Raw genomic sequence first — 20679 nt, forward strand, 5'->3', positions numbered from 1 at the left:
TCTTTGTGATCCTACTTTTTAAATTTAACTCCTAGCTCCCGAAATTCAGCTTGTAGGACCTCATCCGTTTTTTTTACCGATAGCGTTGGTACCTATATGCACCACGACAACTGGCTGTTCACTCTCCCCCTCCAAAATGCCCTGCAGCCGCTCCGAGACATCCTTGACCCTTGCACCAGGGAGGCAACATATTATCCTGGAGTCTCGATTGCAGCAGAAATGCTATATATTCCCCTTACAATAGAGTCCCCAACCACTATAGCTCTCCCACTCTTTTTTCCTGCCCTCCTGTGCAGCAGCGCCACAAACTTGGCTGCTGCTGCCTTTCCCTGATGAATCATCTCCCCCAACAATATCCAAAATGGTATATCTGTTTGAGGGAGATGACCGCAGGGGACCCCTGCACTACCTTCCTTCTATTGCTCTGCCTCATGGTCAGCCATTACCTATCTGCCTAAGTAACCTTTACCTGCGGTGTGACCAAGTCACTAAACGTGCTATTCACGACATCCTCAGCATCGCAGATGTTCCAGAGTGAATCCATGCACAGCTCCAGTGCTGCAATGTGGTCTGTCAGGAGCTGCAGCTAGACACACTTCCTGCACACATAGTAGTCCCTGACTTCCCACATAGCACAGGAGGAGCATGACATGGGTCTGTATTCTCCTGCCGTGACCAAATCCTTAAAAGTACTTATATTGGCTGTAAAGTGCTTTGAGACGTCCGGCGGTCATGAAAGGTGCTATATAAATCCAAGTCTTTGTTTCTTTATCTGCATTACTTCAGGGAGCAGTTCAATTCATATTATGGATCCTACGTGGACAAGGTACCAGAGAACTGCGAACACCAATGAAACAGTTCCCTTCCTTCGGGGAGGAGAGGAAAGATCTGTCAAGGGAGAGGAAATCAGAATCATATGGCACAGGAGGCCATTCAACCCATCGTGTCTGTAAGCCGAGAAAGAGCTATCTAGCCTAACCCCACTTTCCAGCTCTTGGTCTGTAGCCTTCTAGGCCACGGCACTTCTAGGCCATATCCAAGCACTTTTAAAATGCTATTAGCAATTCTGCCTCTACCACCCTTTCAGGCAGTGAGTTCCATACCCCACCACCCTCTGGGTGAAAAAAGTTCTCCTCGACTCCCCTCTCATCCTTCTACCAATTACGTTAAAGCTATGCCCCCTGGTTATTGATCCTCTGCTCAGGGAAATAGGTCCTTCCTATCCATTCTATCTGGGCCCCTCAATTTTATACACCTCAATAAGGTCTCCCCTCAGCCTCCTCTGTTGCAAAGTAAACCACCCCAACCTATCGAATCTTTCCTCATAGCTAAAATTCTACAGTCCCGGCAACATCCTCGTAAGTCTACTCTGTGCTCGCTCTAGTACAATCAAATCTTTTTTTGATGTGGAAATACAGGCTCCTAATTTTCTAGGGTCCATTCAGTTTGCAGCTCCTAATCCTATGCCCCTCCAAACTTGTCAGCCCTGATTCTAAAAAGGTCCAGTGTGCTGGCAGATTTACAAGACATTAGATGATGACACAAGTACTGGTGCATCTACCAGTTCAATATTTTGAGAGAATTTATCTTTTTCTCCTGAAATATCTTTACGGTTTTCAAATTCAACGCAAAGCGTCCAATGTTGGAAGTGTTTACACACGAGGCAAATATGTTGATGTTAAATTACAGTGCCAAAAAGAGAAAGGAACAGGAAAAAAAAGAAAGCCCTTGCAGTTATATAGAAACATAGAAAATAGGTGCAGGAGTAGGCCATTCAGCCCTTCCAGCCTGCACCACCATTCAATGAGTTCATGGCTGAACATGCAACTTCAGTACCCCATTCCTGCTTTCTTGCCATACCCCTTGATCCCCTAATAAGGACAACATCTAACTTCTTTTTGAATATATTTAGTGAATTGGCCTCAACAACTTTCTGTGTTCGAGAATTCCACAAGTTCACCACTCTCTGGGTGAAGAAGTTTCTCCTCATCTCGGTCCTAAATGGCTTACCCCTTATCCTTAGACTGTGAGACGCGGGTCCGGGGTCGACGAGACGCCTACAAAAGGCCGCGAGAGGTGTGTGGAGAGACGCGAGTTCGGGGATTGGAGAGAGGCCTATAAAGGCCCAGCCGGTGCAGCTACAGGGAGAGGGCAAAAAGAAGTAGAAAGAAACAGAAAGGTGACGTCACAGCCAAGGGGGTAAGTGATTGGCAAGTAGTTTTTCTTTTTTCTCTTCTATAACAGTGAGTAAACTTTAGCATTGTTCTTTAGCAACACTTCCGGTGTCCCTGACGACTACGTGTGCGGAAAGTGTATCCGCTTCCAGCTCCTGACAGACCGCGTTGCGGAGTTGGAGCGGAGGGTGGATTTACTCTGGAGCATCCACGATGCTGAGAATGACGTGAGTAGCACGTGTAGCGAGTTGGTCTTACCGCAGGTGAAGGGTCCACAGCCAGCTAGGGAATGGAAGACCAGCAGGAAGAGCAGTGCAAGGAAGGTAGTGCAGGGGACCCCTGCGGTCATCCCCTGCAAAACGGATACACCGCGTTGGGTACTGTTGAGGAGGATGACTCATCAGGGGAGGGCAGCAGCAGTCAAGTTCATGTCACTGTGGCTGGCTCTGCTGCACAGAAGGGTGGAAAAAAAAAGAGTGGGAGAGCTATATAGTGATAGGGGACTCTATTGTAAGGGCAATAGATAGGAGTTTCTGCGGCCGCAACCGAGACTCTAGGATGGTATGTTGCCTCCCTGGTGCAAGGGTCAAGGATGTCTCGGAGCGGCTGCAGAGCATTCTGGAGAGGGAGGGTGAACAGCCAGTTGTCGTGGTACATGTAGGTACCAACGATATAGGTAAGAAGCGGGAAGAGGTCCTACAAGTTGAATTTAGGGAGCTAGGAGTTAAATTAAAAAGTAGGACCTCAAAAGGTAGTTATCTCTGGATTGCTACCAGTGCCACATGCTAATCAGAGTAGAGGGAGCAGGATAGTTAGAACAAATACATGGCTTGAGCAGTGGTGCAAGAGGGAGGGATTCAAATTCCTGGGACATTGGAATCAGTTCTGGGGGAAGTGGGACCTGTACAAAAGGGACAGTCTGCACTTGGGCAGGACTGGAACTGATGTTCTTGGGGTAACATTTGCTAATGCAGTTCAGGAGTGTTTAAACTAATATAGCAGGGGGATGGGAACCTATGCAGCGAGATAGGGCAAAGTAATATGGAGTCAGAAACAGATGGTAGAAAGGTAAAAAGCAATAGTGGAAGGCCGAGTAAACAAAGGCAAGAAACAAACAATGGCCACACTACATCATAGTTCTAAAAGGACAAAGGGTGTTAAAAAACAAGCCTGAAGGCTTTGTGTCTTAATGCAAGGAGTATCCACAATAAGGTGGATGAATTAACTGTGCAAATAGATGTTAACGGATATGATGGGATTGGGATTACGGAGACGTGGCTCCAGGATGATCAGGGCTGGGAACTCAACATCCAGGGGTATTCAACATTCAGGAAGGATAGAATAAAAGGAAAAGGAGGTTGGGTAGCGTTGCTGGTTAAAGTGGAGATTAATGCAATAGTTAGGAAGGACATTAGCTTGGATGATGTGGAAGCTGTATGGGTAGAGCTGCAGAACACCAAAGGGCAAAAAACATTAGCAGGAGTTGTGTACCGACCTCCAAACAGTAGTAGTGATGTTGGGGAGGGCATCAAACAGGAAATTAGGGGTGCATGCAATAAAGGTGCAGCAGTTATCATGGGTGACTTTAATATGCACATAGATTGGGCTAACCAAACTGGAAGCAATACGGTGGAGGAGGATTTCCTGGAGTGTATTAGGGATGGTTGTCTGGACCAATATGTCGAGGAACCAACTAGGGGGGGAGGCCATCTTAGACTGGGTGTTGTGTAATGAGAGGGGATTAATTAGCAATCTCGTTGTGCGAGGCCCCTTGGGGAAGAGTGACCATAATATGGTGGAATTCTAAATTAGGATGGAGAATGAAACAGTTAATTCAGAGACCATGGTCCAGAACTTAAAGAAGGGTAACTTTGAAGGTATGAGGCGTGAATTGGCTAGGATAGATTGGCGAATGATACTTAAGGGGTTGACTGTGGATGGGCAATGGCAGACATTTAGAGACCGCATGGATGAACTACAACAATTGTACATCCATGTCTGGCGTAAAAATAAAAGGGAAGGTGGCTCAACCGTGGCGATCAAGGGAAATCAGGGATAGTATTAAAGCCAATGAAGTGGCATACAAATTGGCCAGAAATAGCAGTGAACCTGGGGACTGGGAGAAATTTAGAACTCAGCAGAGGAGGACAAAGGGTTTGATAAGGGCAGGGAAAATAAAATACGAGAGGAAGCTTGCAAGGAACATTAAGACGGACTGTAAAAGTTTCTATAGATATGTAAAGAGAAAAAGGTTAGTAAAGACAAACGTAGGTCCCCTGCAGTCAGAATCAGGGGAAGTCATAATGGGGAACAAAGAAATGGCAGACCAATTGAACAAGTACTTTGGTTCGATATTCACTAAGGAGGACACAAACAACCTTCCGGATATAAAAAGGGGTCAGAAGGTCTAGTAAGGAGGAACTGAGGAAAATCCTTATTAGTCAGGAAATTGTGTTGGGGAAATTGATGGGATTGAAGGCCGATAAATCCCCAGGGCCTGATGGAATGCATCCCAGAGTACTTAAGGACGTGGCCTTGGAAATAGCAGATGCATTGACTGTCATTTTCCAACATTCCATAGACTTTGGATCAGTTCCTATAGAGTTGAGGGTAGCCAACGTAACCCCACTTTTTAAAAAAGGAGGGAGAGAGAAAACAGGGAATTATAGACCGGTCAGCCTGACATCAGTAGTGGGTAAAATGATGGAATCAATTATTAAGGATGTCATAGCAGCGCATTTGGAAAGAGGTGACATGATAGGGAAATCATGCTTGACAAATCTTCTGGAATTTTTTGTGGACATTTCCAGTAGAGTGGACAAGGAAGAACCAGTTGATGTGGTGTATTTGGACTTTCAGAAGGCTTTCGACAAGGTCCCACACAAGAGATTAATGGGCAAAGTTAAAGCACATGGGATTGGGGGTAGTGTGCTGACATGGATTGAGAACTGGTTGTCAAACAGGAAGCAAAGAGTAGGAGTAAATGGGTACTTTTCAGAATGGCAGTCAGTGACTAGTGGGGTACCACAAGGTTCTGTGCTGGGGCCCCAGCTGTTTACATTGTACATTAATGATTTGGACGAGGGGATTAAATGTAGTATCTCCAAATTTGCAGATGGCACTAAGTTGGGTGGTAAAAACAGAGACACAGACTATTATCTGAATGGTGACAGATTAGGAAAAGGGGAGGTGCAACGAGACCTGGGTGTCATGGTACATCAGTCATTGAAGGTTGGCATGCAGGTACAGCAGGCAGTTAAGAAGGCAAATGGCATGTTGGCCTTCATAGCGAGGGGATTTCTTCTATTTACTGAGTTTGAGGTTTCAAGAGGATGTAGCTGCGATTTCAATTGGTTGTATTTCCAGGCTGAATCCCACAATGGTCCACTGCTACAACCAAGATCCACTTGGCAAGATGTTTGCCGATTGTATTCTTCAAAGATAGCCTTCCAGCCAGCCTGTCACAATCTCAGCACATTCCAAAGCACTTTACAGCCAATGAGATCCATTCAAAGTAGACAGGGTGTACTGTGGGAAACGCAGTAGCCCATTTGTGCACAGCAAACTCCCACGTGACGTCAGCCTAGATTTTATGCTGAAGTCTCGAGAATGGAACTTGAACCCACAACCTTCTGACTCAGGAGAGCGAACGTCCAACCAAGCCACAGCTGATGCTCACCATCACTGCTGATTAAACTAAACTCTTTTGGAGGCTTCAGACATATTGACATTGCGTAAACCCAAACTGGTTATTTCCTCTGTCGCAGTACATAAGACTTTTGCCCAACATATTAAAATAATTACTTTTTCACCTCCAGACCCTGAGCAATGTTTTGGTACATAGATAATTCAATCCTACTAATGCATGGAGAGGGCTAGCATTAGTTACATTCATAGAACGAACACTTGTCACAGCTCAATAGTGTATCACAACCCAGCACTAAAAAAAAAAAAAGGAAAAAAAAAGTGTGCCAAGTATTTTAAGCATCGGCAACTTTGCTTAAATTATTGAGAAAGAGAGATCAACAATGTGGGACACCAAAGAGAGATGCGATAGTGGTTAAATAATGCAAGAGTGGAATTTTAAGAAGCCTGTAGATTTTAAGAGGAAGAGAAGGCTAGAAAGGAGAGAGAGTTCCACACTTTTGAAATCCTGGAAATTAAAGGAGGATATCTTAAAGCACTTCACAGTCAATGAAGTACTTTTTAAAAAAAAAATGTAAAATGTACTCACTATTGCAATTTAGGGAAAGGAGACTGCCAATTTATGCGCAGCGAGATAAATGACCAGCTAATATTTTTTTTTATTAAAAAAGAATATGTTTGAAAGATAAATGTTAACCAGGACACCAGGTAAATACCCCTGTTCTTCAAAGAGTTATGGGATCTTTGTTCATCCACCCGCAAGCGCAGACACAACCTTCATTCAATGCCTCATCTGAGAGTTTTAAACATCCCAAGAGTGAAGATACAGGCAGGACAAAGTGTGCAGGATAGCACATGTGCAATTCAGGGGGAGTTGTTTCTGTAGTGTATGTATCCAGTATCACCCTTGGTTCAGTGGTAGCATGTGTGACTCTCAGTCAGAAGGATGTGGGTTCAAATCCCACTCCAGACACTTGACCACATAATGCAAGCTAACGCTTAGCCTAGCACTAAATAAGCGGAAGAACGGCATTCATCATCATCACAGGCAGTCCCTTGGAAATCGAAGGAGACTTGCTTCCACTCCTGAAGTGAGTTCTTTGGTGGCTGAACAGTCCAATACGAGAGCCACAGACTCTGTCACAGGTGGGACAGATAGTCATTGAGGGAAGGGGTGGGTGGGACTGGTTTGCCGCAGGCTCTTTCCGCTGCCTGCGCTTGATTTCTGCATGCTCTCGCCGATGAGACTAGAGGTGCTCAGCGCCCTCCCGGATGCACTTCCTCCACTTAGGAGTCCCTAGTCAAACGCCGCCCTAGGTGTCAGTGGGGATGTCGCACTTTCAGGGAGGCTTTGACGGTGTCCTTGTAACGTTTCCACTGCCCACCTTTGGCTCGTTTGCTGTGAAGGAGCTCTGAGTAGAGCACTTGCTTTGGGAGTCTCGTGTCTGACATGCGGACTATGTGGCCTGCCCAGTGGAGCTGATCGAGTGCGGTCAGCGCTTAAATGCTGGGGATGTTAGCCTTGGTCGAGCACACTAATGTTGGTGCACCTGTCCTCCCAGGAGATTTGTAGGATCTTGGAGACATAGTTGGTGATATTTCTCCAGCAACTTGGTGTCTACTGTACATGGTCCATGTCTCAGCCATTTAGGAGGGCAGGTATTACTTGTCGGCCATGAGCCTGGTGGCAGTTTTGAGGGCCTGATCTTCAAACACACTTTTCCTCAGTCGGCCGAAGGCCGCACTGGAGGCGGTGTTTGATCTCGTCGTCGATGCCTGCTCTTGTTGATAGGAGGCTCCCAAGATATGGGAAGTGGTCCATGGTGTCCAGGACTGTGCCGTGGATCTTGAACACCCGGAAGACAAAAGGTCCTCCACCAGCCTGTCCTCACCGTACAGAACTGCCCCCCAGTCATCAACTGCATTAAGGAGATGCTGTTAAACCAAAGTCTGATCAGGTAGATGTAAATTTGAAGTGCATGGGAGATTTTTCAGTGTACTGGCCAACAATCCCCTTCCACGAGCACCAACAAAACCAGATTAACTTGCCATTTATCCCATCTGCTGATTGTGGGATCATGCTAACACATATTGGCTGCTGTGTTTGCCAATACAATTGGAGCTACACGTCAAAAGAAACTGATCAACTGTGAACCTCTTTGAAACATCTGAGAATGTGAAAGGCACTACATAAATACAAGTTCCTTCTTGGAGTCGATCTGGGTTTATCAAAACAACTATTATTGTTCCTAACACAGATGAGGCTGCACAGAGGGAGGTTAAAGTAACAGTGACCTCAGTCTTTAATAAGACACTCCAGAGTGAGGAACAGGCCTTATGGGCCGGCTTATATACAGTGCTCCCAAGGGATGCTCGGATCCCTTGGGACTTCAGGGGATGCACTCCCTGGTAGCAGAAGTGGGAGTGCATGGTTTACAGATACACATCACCACTCTCTTCCTCTTCCTCTCCCCCCCCCAGCCCCCCAAAGTCAAAGTGAAAACTATTTACAAGATGAGGCGGTCGGGAGCCTTTCTTTCCCTGGTGGACCGCCTTGGTACAAATGTCTGTTCTGGTGTGTTGGCTGTGCCCTCGCTGGGCTGGCGTGTTGTTGGCCCTACAGGGCTGCTAGGTGAGCCTGGCCTTGCTGGGCTGTTGGGTTCGATTTCCTGGTCCAGCGTGGTGTCGTTGACCCTCTGGGTATGTGTTGTGGGCTCGAAAAAGGTGGTGTCTGTTGTGGGCTGTTCAGGGCAGTCTGTGAACCGCAGCCTCGTTTGGTCCAGGTGCTTTCTGCAAATTTGTCCATTGTCTCGTTTGACTACAAACACCCTATTCCCTTCTTTAGCTATCACCATGCCCGCGATCCACTTGGGACCATGTCCATAGTTTAGCACATACACAGGGTCTTTCAGATCAATTTCCCATGACACAGTGGTGCGACCATCATTTACAGTTTGTTGCTGCCACCTGCTCTCTACCTGATCATGCAGGTTGGGGTGAACCAGCAAGAATCTGGTTTTCAGTGTCCTTTTCATGAGTAGCTCAGCCGGGGGCACCCCTATGAGCGAGTGGGGTCTCGTGCGGTAGCGGAGCAGTACTCGGGACAGGCGGGTTTGGAGTGAACCTTCTGTGACTCGTTTAAGGCTCTGTTTGATTGTTTGTACTGCCCGCTCTGGCTGCCCATTGGAGGCTGGTTTAAACGGGGCCGAGGTGACATGTTTGATCCCATTGCGGGTCATGAATTCTTTAAATTCGGCACTGGTGAAACATGGCCCATTGTCACTGACCAGTATGTTAGGCAGGCCGTGGGTGGCAAACATGGCCCTCAGGCTTTCAATGGTGGCGGTGGCGGTGCTTCCCGACATTATTTCACATTCAATCCATTTTGAAAAAGCATCCACCACCACCAGGAACATTTTACCGAGAAACTGGCCCACATAGATCCTTGACCATGATCTGGAGGGCCAGGACCACAAACTTAGTGGTGCCGCTCTGGGCGCATTGCTCAACTGAGCACATACGCTGCATTGCCGTACACAGGACTCTAAGCCAGAGTCGATACCGGGTCACCACACGTGGGATCTGGCTATTGCTTTCATCATTACTATAACCGGGTGTGTGCTGTGGAGATCCGAGATGAACATCTCCCTGCCCTTTTTGGGTAGCACTACGCGGTTACCCCACAACAGGCAGTCTCTGCCTGAATGGATAGCTCGGCCTTTCGCCACTGGAACGGCTTGATTAGCTCTTGCATTTCAATGGGGATGCTGGCCCAGCTCCCATGCAGTACACAGTTTTTTTTAAACTAGGGACAGCAGAGGATCTTGGCTGGTCCAAGTCCTAATCTGGCGGACTGTGACAGGTGATTTATCATTTTCAAACGCTTCCATGGCCAATAAGTCTGCAGGCTGCGCCACCACCATCAAGTTTGCAGGCTGCGCAATTTCCACCCCCTTGGTGGGCAATGGTAGCCGACTGAGCATCCGCACAGTTCTCAGTGCCTGGCCTGTTGTGAATGTTATAGTTATAAGCTGATAACCCACATATAAAAGGTGGGCACTCGCGCTGAGGCATTAGTATTTATCCTTGTTTTCAGCGAACAAGGATGTGAGGGGCTTGTGATCGGTTTCCAGCTCAGATTTGAGGACAAACAGGTACTGATGCATTTTCTTTACACACACGCTAATGCCTCTTTCTCAAACATGCTGTAGGCCCTCTCAGCCTTAGACAAGCTCCTGGAAGCATAGGCTACAGGTTGCAACTTCCCGCGATGTTAGCTTGTTGTAACACACACCCGACTCCGTACGACGACGCATCACATGCTAGCACAAGTTTTTACACGGGTTATACAATACAAGCAGCTTGTTGGAGCATAAAATGTTTCTGGCTTTCTCAAAAGCAATTTCTTGTTTTTTTCCCTATACCCAGTTCTCACCTTTGCGCAGTAACACATGTAGTGGCTCTAAGAGGGTGCTTAACCCCGGTAGGAAGTTACCAAAATAGTTGAGTCCCAAGAACGACCGCAGCTCCGTGACGTTCTGTGGCCTGGACGCATTCCTGATAGACGCCAAGACAGAGGCTGTGGGCCGAATGCCATCTGCCGCAATCTTTATCCCCAAAAACTCCACTTCTGTTGCCATGAAGATGCATTTCGACCTCTTCAGCCGCAGTCCTACGCGATCCAGTCGCTCGAGGACCTCCTCCAGGTTTTGTAGATGCTTGGCAGTGTCCCAACCCGTGACCAATATGTCGTCCTGAAAGACCACCGTGTGGTACCGACTTGAGTAGGCTCTCCATGTTTCTCTGGAAGATCGCTGCAGCCGTCCGAATTCCAAACGGGCATCTGTTGTAGATGAACAGTCCCTTGTGCATGTTGATGCAGGTGAGGCCCTTCGAAGACTCCTCCTGCATCATGTAGGCCGAAGTCAGGTCGAGCTTGATGAACGTCTTGCCTCCTGCCAGCATCGCAAATAGGTCGTCTACCTTAGGTAGCGGGTATTGGTCCTATAGCAAGAAACGATTAATAGTTACTTTATAATCGCCGCAAATCCTAATCGTGCCATCACTTTTGAGTACTGGAACAATCGGGCTGGCCCACTCGCTGAATTCCACTGGGGAGATGATGCCCTCGTGTTGCAGCCTGTCCAGCTCGATTTCCACTCTCTCCCTCATCACGTGAGGTACCGCTCGCGCCTTGTGGTGAATGGGTCCTGCCTCTGGGACCAAGTGGATCCACACCTTTGCCCCAGAAAAGTTTCCAATGCCTGGCTCAAAAAGGGAAGTAAATTTGAAAAGAACCCGGTTACATGAGGCCTCATCGACATGTGGTAGCGCTAGAATGTCATCCCAGCTCCAGCGGATTTTGTCCAACCAGCGTGGGGCCATCGCCCGGAACAATCCAGAGTGGCAGTTCGTGCACCGTGCCCTCATAAGTGACCTTGACCATGGCGCTGCCCAGGACAGTGATAAGATCTTTGGTGTACGTTCACAGTTTCATGTGGATGGGGCTCAAGGCTGGTATGAATGCCTTATTGCACCACAGTCTCTCAAACATCTTTTTACTCATGATGAATTGGCTAGCGCCAGTGTCCAGTTCCATGGCTACGGGTAAGCCATTCAACTTTACGTTTAGCATTATAGGTGGACATTTCGTCAAAAATGTGTGCATACCATGTACTTCAGCATCTGCCTCCTCTGAGGCTCGAAATTGCTTTGATCCACCATGGATCGATCTTCCTCTGCCATGTGGTGGTTAGCAGGTTTTGCAGAGCTTGCAGCTCGTTTGCAAGCTCATTGGAGAGGTGCCCCATTGTTCCACAGCTCTTGCAAACATACCTTTGAAGCAGCATGAATAGGTTGAATGGAAGCCTCCACAACGTCAACAAGGTGTGAATTGCCTTGCATTCATCCTTTGTTGGGGACTCAGTCATCTGGGTCACTTGAGGCCTGCTGGCAGTTGCAGACTCGTGGTTTCTGCCCTGTACATTTCTGCTCGCAAACACAATTCCAGTTAATTTATGAACATTGCTAGCACTTGTGTGCTGAGAGATTTGTTTGGTGTTATCACTGGTGGACATGAACACCTGTGCTATCGCAATGGCCTTAGAGGGTCAGTGTCTCTGCAGTCAAAAGTTTTCATAGGAAGGTCTCATGGCCAATGCCCAGTACAAACTCACATTGTCCTGCAAATTGTCGTAGCTCGGTGACGTAGCTCCCCACTTCCTGACCTTCAGATTGCTGGCACATGTAGAACCGATACCTCACCATCAGCACACTCTCCCTAGGGTTAAGATGCTCCCGAACCAGTGTACACAGCTTCTCATAAGACTTATCTGTGGGTTTCACCGGAGCCAGAAGATTCTTCATGAGGCTGTAGGTCGGTGCCCCGCAGACTGTGAGGAGGACCGCTCTCCTTTTTGCAGCGCTTCCTTCTCTGTCCAGCTCGTTGGCAACAAAGTACTGGTCTAGCCGTTCGACATAGGCTTCCCAGTCCTCACCCTCCGAGAACTTCTCCAGGATGCCCACAGTTTGCTGCATCTTTGTGTTGGATTCATATACTCTTCACCAGTTATTGTGTTCCTAACACAGATGAGACTGCACACAGGGTGGTTAAAGTAACAGTGACCTCAGTCTTTATTAAAGACACTCCAGAGTGAGGAACAGGCCTTAGGGGCCGGCTTATATAGTGCTCCCATGGGATGCTGGGATCCCTTGGGACTTCAGGGGATGAGCTCCATGGTGGCAGAACATGGGAGTGCATGCTTTACAGATACACAACAAAACTTGTATTTATATAGCACCTTTAAATGTAAACGAAACATCCCAAGGCGCCTTACGGGAGTATTATGCGATAAAAATGACAAAGCCACCTAAAAATAGAAATTAGGGCAGGTGACCAAAAGCTTGGTCAAAGTGGTAGGTTTTAAGGAGCATCTGGAAGGAGGAAAGAGAGGTAGGGAGATAAAGAGGTTTACACAGGGAGTTCCAGAGCCTCGGCAACAGAAGGCACGGCCACCAATGGTTGAGCAATTATTATCAGGGATGCTGAAGAGAGCAGAATTAGAGGAGTGCAGACATCTCCGGGGGCTTGTGGGGCTGGAAGAAATTACAGAGATAGGGAGGGGCAAGGCCATGGAGGGATTTAAAAATAAGGATGAGAATTTTGAAATCAAGGCGTTGCTTAACCAGAAGCCAATGTAGATCACTGAGCACAGGGGTGATGGGTGACCAGGATTTGGAGAGAGTTAGGACACGGACTGCCAAGTTTTGGATCACCACAAGTTTACATAGGGCAGAATGTATCAGTGCCTTGTAGAAGCTAGAGAGAGAGCACATTGTGGGGCTGGTTAGAAAATAGTGAGCAACACTGGCTGCATAGAACTGCCAATAACTTACAATAGCAGTAACATGTTCAATCTCTGAACTGCATGTTTTAATTTTCCAAGGCAGGACCAGTGAGAGTTATGAATACAGAAAATATTGGAAGTACAGAGAAAAAAAAAGAGAAAAAAAGAAGTCTTTGAAGAGAAAAAATGAGCTAATAGTGTGAGTGAGAATCCCCAGTCAGAACTCACACCTGAGCCTTAACCTGACCTGCTGTGTATTTCGTCCCAGATTTTGTTGGAGGGGGGCATCTCACAGCTTGCCTGGTTTTGTTAGATATTCTTCCTGCACCCTTCAGCTCAAAATTTTTGTGCTGTAAATTGTTGGCAGTGAGATCTGATAATGGCGCAGCGATGCCCACAGGGCATCTGGGACCTTGGCGAATGACGGGACCAACAGTCCAAGCTCCTTAACCAATACGAGATTTAAGGATAAGGAAATAGAGGGATGACGTAAAAGGGAATACGGTGAATCATAGTCAAATTAGATACGAGAAGAGAGAGAGAGAGAGAGAGAGGGAGGGAGGGAGGGAGGAGGCGGGAGAGAGATAGGAGGATTAGGAGAAGGGGGGGTGGGAGAGAGAAATAGGAGGGTTAGGAAAGAGGGGACGAGATAGGAGGATTAGGAGAGAGAGAGGGGGGGAGAGATAGGAGGATTGGGGAGAGAGAGGGGGTGAGATAGGAGGATTAGGAGAGAGAGAGAGGGGGGGAGAGATAGGAGGATTAGGAGAGAGAGAGAGAGAGACACACACACACACACACACACAGAGATAGGAGGATTAAGAGAGTGAGAGTGAGAGGAGGAGGATTAGGAGAGAGAGGGGGCGAGATAGGAGGATTAAGAGAGATAAGGGGAGAGATTGAATTAGGAGAGAGATGGAGACAGAAACGAAAACATTTTATAAACCTCAATGATCGATTTACTTCCTGCAGGAATGAGATTCCACAGTTTCACTTGTTCGCTTTCTGGCTCGGAGAGGTTGAGTGGTCTTCCAGGACATAAATATCCTCATCGTCCAGTACCAGCCTTAACTTTCTGCGCTGAGGTCAATGCATGATCATTGCGCAAATGCAGCAATTTGGTGAAACTCGCGGGGAGGTGATCGACCAGCTCCCGTTTTGACGGGGCAGCGGCGCAAAGCGTCCAGCATTTTGCGGCGATTCGTAACTCAACGGGGTGTCCTTTCCGCGCGACAAATTGCTGGGTCATTTGCACACTGACAGCCGCACGCGCATTAAACTCCGTGTTGTGTCCCCAGCAAATTCTGCGCCAATATTTTTTTTAATTTGAGATGTCAAGCATTTATCTTTTGCATCCCCTCCGCTTCGCTTCCCCTTACTGCAAAGAGTTAAATTAATTGCTCCACCAGATAATACAGTAATGATCTAAACAACACATGCACAATAAGTCATTAACTGACAAATATAAACCTCGGTGTAATGATCCAGCGAACACATCGGCCGTGCTTCAATAGCTCAGAGAACGTAAACAATGCCACTGGTGTAAATAAGTCGAAAGGGAGTGCTTTCATCCTGGTTTATAATAAGAGTACAGGGGCTGGCAGCATTGAGAAGCTAGAAATTAACTGTTTAATGGTAAACTGTGAAACTGCAGCATTAATATCAGGACATTACTGGCAGTAGGACCTCGCACAGTGTCACAGGTCATCGAGAGCAAGTTAGGGATTTAGAGCAGGTTGGGAGGAGTTAGGGAGAGACGGACGAGGAAAGGAAGCCCAATAACCCAGGTCAAAACCCTCACCCCCTCCCAACTGTCACACTCATTCAGGATCAGGCTTAGGGGCCAAAGTAATCTGCGGCTAACGCGTACTTAAAATCCACTTCTCCCACATTAACTGATCCCACACCAACTCCCGGTATCACAATAGCTTTTAGTTCAACCAGTATTTAGGTCAGTAGTTAATGAATAAGGCAACTGGCATCTGTGTTAAACTTATTTTTTTTTAAAAAACAAAAAGATAAATGGGTTTGAGATCTTTCGACGGTCAGGTCAGTCACCCAAAAACAAACTGGTCTATGGACCCAAGACGTGAGAATGGCAATGATTAACCGCCGGCAATCGGTGTTTGAAATACAACATTTTAAAAACGGCTCGCAGAAAAAGGGAAGGAATGGTTGAAATTAAAGAAAAGGATTCAAATCGAGAGAGTAAAACCAATGTGTCATATGGCATGGATTCTTGGTGTCAACATGGAATCAAATATTTCAGATTCAAAAACTGACAAGTCAGCCAAAGACCTGGAGGTTGGTCAAACTTTCCAGAGATGTCTGTGCTCCTCTAATTCTGCCCTCCTGAGTATCCCTGATTATAATCGCTCAATCACTGGTAGCAGTGCCTTCTCTTGCCGAGGCCCCAAGCTCTGGAATTCCCTCCTAAACCTCTCTACCCTCCTTTAAGACGCTCCGTAAAACCTGCCTCTTTGATCAAGCTTTTGGTCACCTGCCCTAGTGTCTTACGATGTGGCTCGGTGTCGAGTCTTATAAACACTCCTGTGAAGCGCCTTGGGGTGTTTTACTTAAGTTAAAGGCGCTATATAAAATACCAGTCGTTATTGTTATGGGACACTCCTGACCAGCGCACTCCTGGGGACACCCTCGTAAATATTAACACTGTAGGGAGCAGATTGGCAAATATGGACATACTTTGAAAGATCGGCGGTCTAACTTCTGGGGGAGGGAAGAGGGGGGAATTGTGCAAAAGGAAAAAAAATTGCTTTCATTGCAGAATCATCCAGTGGGACAGTTACTCGACAAATGCAGAAATCCGACGACAATTGAACGGGACCTCCTAAATCTACAAAAATCCCACTGACGGAGTCCCCTAAAAAGAGTCCCAGCTCGACAACATTCCTTCTCGGTGAAACAAGTTTAAAAAAATACTGGTAAATGAAGACCCCCGACCTCTTGTCTACCCCTACATACCTTGGCCCCCAGCTGAATGTGGCAAAAGACCCCAACCTTTTACCCACCCTCACCTACGTCCCCAGCTGAACCTGGTAAACGAAGACTCCCCCCCCGCCCAACCAAGCCTCTTGCCCACCCTAACCTACCTTGGTCCCCAGCTGAATCTGGTACATGGAGACCCCCCAAGCCTCTTGTCTACCCTAACCTACCTTGGTCCCCAGCTGGATCCGGATGTCTACCTGCTGCTGCCTCTTCTGCTCCAGCATGCTGAGCAGGTACTCCTGGAAGACGCCCACCTTGGTGAAGAAGTGTTCGTTCTGCCAGCAGCCTTCCATGTTGTCGAAGTCGACGCCAAGCTGCAGCAGGAAGCGGACGCTGCTGGGGTCGAGGGCGATCTGCTGGGGCCGGGCGAGCAGCGCGGTGCGGGAGCGCTCCTCCACCAGCACCAGGCGTTGGACCTTGCGGGAGCGGGCGGCGATCAGCGCGGCCGTCAGCCCCACGGGGCCCGAGCCCACGATCAGCACCTTGGCCCGGGCTCGCCACTGCCGGTAGCCGTCGACGCTGACTTTGAGCAGGACATAGACCAGCACGGCCACCAACGTACTGAGGGCTGTGTCGAACGCCAGGCTCTCGTACTTGTCCATCGCCTGTTGTGTTGTTGCATTTAAAAAAAAAACAAGTCAGTCCCTTGGTCAGTTTCAGTGCGCGGAGTGTCAGTTTCAGAGAGCAGGAGGGATGCTTAATTTGCAATCTATCTAGTGCAGATTCTGCTGAATAGTTCCATTTCTTGGCTTCTCATCTCTCAGGGAGCCAGGGTAACTCGCGAATGGGACTTAACAGAAGGTCTTCTCTCTCTCTCTCTCTCTCTAAACGTCAACTCTGCAGTGAAGGTGCAAACACTAGCTGACGCATGTACAGTCTTAACAAACTTTCAATGAGGAGCTTCCGTGCATTCATAGTCCAACCACGAAAAAAATACACACACACATTAAAGCAATCATTTGGCAGGATTGGATGAGCCTGTAAAAGTGCGTCCTCTCCACGTCACCTGGCAATCGTGAAATCTCAGGCAAGAGTATTAAGACCAGCAAGGAATGTTAATTACATCGCTCTTTCTCTCTCTCTAAACCCCCCCCACCTTCGTTTTTTTTAATCATTCCATTTGTTGCAGAAATCAGGTTGCAATTTATATTAAAATAATTACAAATCCTTGGGTGCTTGCTTTTTTTCCCCTCCAAATCTCTCTCTCGACCTAAATCAGCTTTACTATTCTCAATGGTTTGGAAATATTCCCAGCAAGGCTCCAGCCTGAATCAAGTGAGTTCAGTCCTGCTTCAGAAACCGATTCAGAAAGTGAATCGCAAGAACCCCATTCGCTGCAGGTCTTTCCCCCAGTAAAATTTACACTGCCATACGCCCTGTCCAGCTAGACTAGTTTGCCAAGATTCCAGCAGACTTGTTGATAAAGAAAAATGATTTGAACACAAATTACGCTCCCGCCAATTTAATCCCATGTGCGGCAGATTTTTCAAGTTAGTGATAAGTTTACCAACGTTAGCAATGTAATCTTCTGTAATACAGTCTTTACAAACCTTAAAGAATGGTTTCACACCGATTGCAGTGGTACCACAGTTGGTTGAGGTGTTGCCATGGTGTGTACCAGTTTAACGGGCACGGTAGCATAGTGGTTATGTTGCGGGACTAATTATCCAGAGCCACCAGTTCAAATCCCATGGCAGCGATGGGAATTTGAATTCAGTTAATTAAGTACATTTGGAATGAAAAGCTAGTGTTAGTAATAGTGACAATGAAACTCCTGTTTGTTGTTAAACACACATCTGGTTCACTTATATCCTTTAGGGGAAGGAAATCTGCCGTCCTTGCCTGGTCTGGCTTATATGTGATTCCAGACCCACAGTTATGTGGTTGACTCTTAATTGTCCTCTGAAGTGGTGGCTCACTACCACCCTCTCAAGGGCAACTAGGGATGGGCAATAAACGCTGGCCTTGCCAGCAACACCCACATGAACAAATGAGTCAGAAGGTGTTGGGTTCAAGTCAAATCTAGGCTGACACTCCAGTGCAGTGCTGAGGGAGTGCTGCACTGTCGGAGGTACTGTCTTTTGAATGAAACGTTAGACCGAGGTCTTGTCTGCCCTCTCAGGTGGATGTAAAAAAACCATGGCACTATTTTGAAGAAGAGCTGGGGAGTTGGCCAATATTTATTCTACAATCAACATCACAAAAACAGATTATCTGGTAATTATCACATTGCTATTTATGGGAGCTTGCTGTGCATAAATTGGTTGCCCCATTTCCCACATTACAATAGTGACTACACTTCAATAAGTACTTCATTGGCTGTAAAGTGCTTTTGTACGTCCAGTGATTGCGTAAGGCACTATAGAAATGCAAGTCTATCTTTTCTTTCATGTTACCTGGTAGAATTTGATACACTATCCAGAGGCACATGTATAAAGAACTAAGGGGGGGGGGGGGGCGGCGGTGGCGGGGAGGGGAACATCAGGGGAAATGCCAGGATTTGGAGTAAGAGTGGAAAGTGAGGGGGTATATCCCTTTGCAAAAAAAATTGAAGGGATATGTTCCTCTCGGTCCCCTCTCTCTCCCCCCCTCCCACTCCCCCCTCTCCTATCATCCCATCATGCTAACAGATTGACAATTCATCACCTTGCACACTACAGGTTGAGTTGCATCAATGTGATGTGAAAACTACGTTGCAATGACGTGAAACTGCAATGTGTTAAACATCATCAGAGTGCTGAGAATAATATTCAGCCCAAGGATGTCAGCCATGGCTCAGCTGGTAGCCCTCGTGCCTTTGAGTCTAGAAGCTCATGGGATCAAGCCCTACTCCAGAGACCTGATCATAAAATTGAGGCTGACACTCCAATGCAGTACTGAGGAGTGCTGCGCAGTCGGAGGTACCATCTTTCAGATGAGATGTTAAACCAATAAGATAAGATGAGATGAGATGTCTGCCCTCTCAGGTGGATGTAAATAATCTCATGGTCACTAGTTTGAAGAAGAGCAGGGGAATTCTCCCCATTGTTCTGGCCAACATTTATCCCTCAACATCACTAAAACAAGTTATCTGGTCATTATCACATTGCTGTTTGTGGGAGTTTGCTAACTTCAAAAGTTCTTCATTGTTTGTAAAGTGCTTTGAGACGTCCTGAGGTTGTGAAAGGCGCTATATAAATGCAAGTCTATCTTTCAAGTGGAAGCAATGGCAATCAAGGACACTTCATGTTTGGTTCAGGAGTCCTACAACAGGAGTGAACAGAGATGCAGTAATTGTGACCATCTTTAGAAAAGGGATATCTGACTGCGATAACTACGGAGGAATCACCCTGTCATCAGCCACTGGGAAAGTAGTCACTAGAATCCTCCCCAACCGTCTTCTCCCTGTGGCTGAGGAGCTCCTCCCGGAGTCACAGTGCGAATTTCGTCCTCTACGGGGTACAACGGACATGATTGATACAACGCGACAGCTGCAGGAAAAATTCAGGGAACAGCTCCAACCCTTGTACATGGCCTTCTTTGACCTTACAAAGGCCTTTGACATTGTCAACCGCGAGGGTCTATAAGAGTATCCTCATCCATTTTGGCTGCCCCCAAAAGTTCATCACCATCGTCCGCCTGCTCCACGACGACATGCAAGCCGTCATCCTGACCAATGGATTCATCACAGACCCAATCCACATCTGGAACGGGGTCAAGCAGGGCAGTGTCATCGCGCCAACCCTCTTCTCAATCTTCCTCGCTGCAATGCTCCATCTCACACTCAACAAGCTCCCTGCTGGAGTGGAACTAAACTATAGAACCAATGGGAACCTGTTCAACCTTTGTCGTCTCCAGGCCAGATCCAAGACCGTCCCAACCTCTGTCGTCCAACTACAGTACGCGGACGACACTTGCATCTGTGCACATTCAGAGACTGAACTCTAAGTCATAGTCAACATTTTCACTGAGGTGTACGAAAGCATAGGCCTTCCACTAAACATCTCTAAGACAAAGGTCCTCCACCAACTTGACCCCACCACACAGCACTGCCCCCCCCAATCATCAAGATCCATGGCGTGGCACTGGACAACATGGATCACTTTCCATATCTCGGGAGCGTATTATCAGCAAGGGCAAACATTGACGATGAGATTCAACACCGCCTCCAGTGCCCAAGTGCAGCCTTCGGCCGCCTGAGGAAAAGAGTGTTCGAAGATCAGGCCCTCAAATCTGCCATCAAGCTCATGGTCTACAGGGCTGTAGTGATACCCGCCCTCCTGTATGGCTCAGAGACGTGGAGCATAACAGTAGACACCTCAAATCGCTGGGGAAATACCACCAACGATGTCTCCGCAAGATTCTGCCAATCCCCTTTGAGGACAGATGCACCAACATTAGTTTCCTCGACCAGGTCAACATCCCCAGCATTGAAGCATTGACCACAGTTGACCAGCTCCGTGGGCAGGCCACATTGTTCGCATGCCTGACACAAGACTCCCAAAGCAAGCGCTCTACTCGGAACTCCTACA

At 47.4% G+C, this 20679-nt stretch overlaps 1 protein-coding gene across 1 annotated transcript in view; it reads right to left on the minus strand.

Annotated features, from left to right (window-relative positions):
• The window catches only part of LOC139278984 (uncharacterized), a 212326-nt gene extending 195219 nt beyond the window's left edge, over window positions 1-17107 (minus strand). Inside the window, exon 1 of the mRNA XM_070898285.1 lies at window positions 16336-17107. Within this exon, the coding sequence (XP_070754386.1) occupies window positions 16336-16770 (435 nt within the window). The 5' untranslated portion in view covers window positions 16771-17107. The remainder of the gene's footprint in view (window positions 1-16335) is intronic.
• Between the last annotated feature and the right edge of the window lie 3572 nt (window positions 17108-20679).

Source organism: Pristiophorus japonicus, chromosome 13, assembly GCF_044704955.1.
Source record: "Pristiophorus japonicus isolate sPriJap1 chromosome 13, sPriJap1.hap1, whole genome shotgun sequence".
Lineage (NCBI taxonomy): Eukaryota > Metazoa > Chordata > Chondrichthyes > Pristiophoridae > Pristiophorus > Pristiophorus japonicus.